Source organism: Sus scrofa, chromosome 2, assembly GCF_054392235.1.
Source record: "Sus scrofa isolate SSC_HxYL_T2T_F1_AM1 chromosome 2, Sscrofa_HxYL_maternal_Yorkshire_Landrace_v2.0, whole genome shotgun sequence".
NCBI classification, from domain to species: domain Eukaryota; kingdom Metazoa; phylum Chordata; class Mammalia; order Artiodactyla; family Suidae; genus Sus; species Sus scrofa.
Window position 1 is genome coordinate 77,484,352 of NC_139384.1, and position 2,720 is coordinate 77,487,071.

At 39.9% G+C, this 2,720-nt stretch overlaps 1 protein-coding gene across 1 annotated transcript; it reads left to right on the forward strand.

Annotated features, from left to right (window-relative positions):
- The first annotated feature begins 893 nt into the window (after nucleotides 1–893).
- On the forward strand, nucleotides 894–1,229 carry LOC146405484 (olfactory receptor 7E178-like). Its single transcript, XM_085011703.1, has 2 exons — nucleotides 894–993; nucleotides 1,063–1,229. The coding sequence occupies exons 1-2, from the start codon at nucleotides 894–896 to the stop codon at nucleotides 1,227–1,229; spliced, it is 267 nt and encodes an 88-aa protein (XP_084867829.1).
- The last annotated feature ends 1,491 nt before the right edge of the window (nucleotides 1,230–2,720 follow it).

Below are 2,720 nucleotides of genomic sequence, written 5' to 3' on the forward strand. Positions count from 1 at the left end.
ATACAGATAGGTCTGGACTGAGACACAATACCCAGGGCCACATTAAGGGAAGACCCAATCCCACACTCTTGTCTCAAATAGCCAAGCAATTATTGAAACTCCTATGTTAGGTTAGTTAGACTTTCAGAGAGGATTGGAAGGGCTCGACGCATGCAGCACAGTCCGAAGGGCCAGCTTGCCAGCTGGCATTTGCTAAATGTATGTGTTTGTCACAGGCAGCAGAGCCAGTTGGCAAGCCAGAGCAAGAGCAGAAAGACCTTTGATGGTGGTGGGCATTGTCCCAGTGCCTCACTTGCTGCAGTGGACACTCTGCAGAAATAGCACAGACTCCCATACAAAATTTGGCTTGGATGATGTGACAGAAAATGCCGTACATATAAAAGGTTGTCAAAGGTTTTACTCCTCGGCTCAAGATCTCCCTGTCTGGGGAGTGCATAGAAGGTCCTCTAACTGGGTTTGAAATGGCTGAAGAGTTCAAAGAAAGTGACTGGTTTGGGGTTTAAATTTTTTTTAATTGTGGTGAGAGTGTAATTTCTGAGAGTTCCTGCCTATGTGCTCAAGGTGGCATGGTTTGAATCTTCCAATATCACCAAAGGAAGGAGGATGTGGACTTTATCATAAGCTTGCCCAGAAGTTGAGCAGGAGGGGAAGAGAGGAAAGTATAGCTTAATCCTACAGTATAGCTTGTATAGGGATCTACATCCAATCTTTTGGGATAAAACATTTTGGAAGATCACATGAGAAAAAGAATGTTATGTGTGTGTGTGTGTGTGTGTGTATATATATACATATGTGTGTATACATATGTATACACACACACATAAATATATGTATGACTGGGTCCTCAACTCCTCAAGCTTGCCTGTGATGATACCTCCACCCATAAAGTAATGATGTACTTCGTTGGTGCCATCTTTGGTGGAATTCCCATCTCTGGAATCCTTTTCTCTTATTCACAAATACTTTCCTCCATTCTGAGAGGCCCCTCATCAGGTGGGAGGTACAAAGCCTTCTCCACCTGTGGCTCTCACCTGGCAGTTGTTTGTTTATTTTATGGAACAGGCCTCGGGGTGTACCTCAGCTCAGCTGTCTCACATTCTCCCAGAAATGATGCAGTGGCCTCAGTGGTGTACACAGCAGTCACCCCCATGCTGAACCCCTTCATCTACAGCCTGAGGAACAGGGAAATCAAGAGAGCCTTACAGAAGCTCTTCAACAGAACAACCTAATTTCAATACTTGGCTATTTTTTTTTTCATCTGCTGTTTAAAAATTATTGCACACAAAACATCTGGAATTGGCAGATATGTTTGTTTGATCATATAGGTTTTGCAGCTCACATTATTTATTTATCATATTTATAATATCTAAACATCTCCTACATGGGCATATGTTTGATGGGATTAAGAGACCATTCTTGATATTTTTTAAAGTTTAATTTTATTGAAGTAAAGTTGATTTACAATGTTGTATTAGTTTTAAGTGGGTGAGAATAATATATACACATTACTGTATAAAAAGATGATTAATGAAAACCTACTGTGCAGCATAGGAAAAACTACTCAATAGTTTGTAATAACCTATATCAGAAAAATGAATTGGTATTTTTACATATTCTGGATCTTATGTATGTTAAAATCATGGCGTGAGTGAATTCCATTACATCTATGGAATCTTTTTTTTTTTATGAAGTAAATTTGCAATGAGGGATTTTTTTATTATTTTTTTTCCCACTGTACAGCAAGGGGGTCAGGTTATCCTTACATGTATACATTACAATTACATTTTCTTTCCCCCACCTTTTGTTCTGTTGCAACATGAGTATCTACACAAAGTTCTCAATGCTATTCAGCAGGATCTCTTTGTATATCTATTCTAAGTTGTGTCTGATAAGTCCAAGCTCCCGAACCCTCCCACTCCCTCCCCTTCCCGTCAGGCAGCCACAAGTCTTTTCTCCAAGTTCTATGTAATCTTCTGCATTTGCCACCTATGACCCAGTATTCTTCAGAAATTCACAATTGTTTTAAAATGTATAAAGAATTTTCTAGTTTTAAATGATGCAACGGACAAGGGCTTAATCTCTAGAATATATAAACAACTTATACAACCCAACGGGAAAAAGGCAATCACCCAATGGAAAAATGGGCAAAAGACCTGAATAGACTGTTCTCCAAGGAAGATATACAGATGGCCAGCAAATACATGAAAAAATGCTCAACATCGCTGATTATAAGAGAAATGCAAATCAAAACTACCATGAGATACCACCTCACACCAGTCAGAATGGCCATCATTCATAAATCCACAAATAACAAGTGCTGGAGGGGCTGTGGAGAAAAGGGAACCCTCCTGCACTGCTGGTGGGAATGTAAACTGATACAGCCATTATGGAGAACAGTTTGGAGATACCTTAGAAATCTATACATAGAACTTCCATATGACTGCGCAATCCCACTCTTGGGCATCTATCCGGACAAAACTCTACTTAAAAGAGACGCATGCACCCGCATGTTCATTGCAGAACTATTCACAATAGCCAGGACATGGAAACAACCCAAATGTCCACGGACAGATGATTGGATTAGGAGGAAGTGGTATATATACACAATGGAATACTACTCAGCCATAAAAAAGAATGACATAATGCCATTTGCAGCAACATGGATGGAACTAGAGAATCTCATCCGGAGTGAAATGAACCAGAAAGACAATGGCAAATAC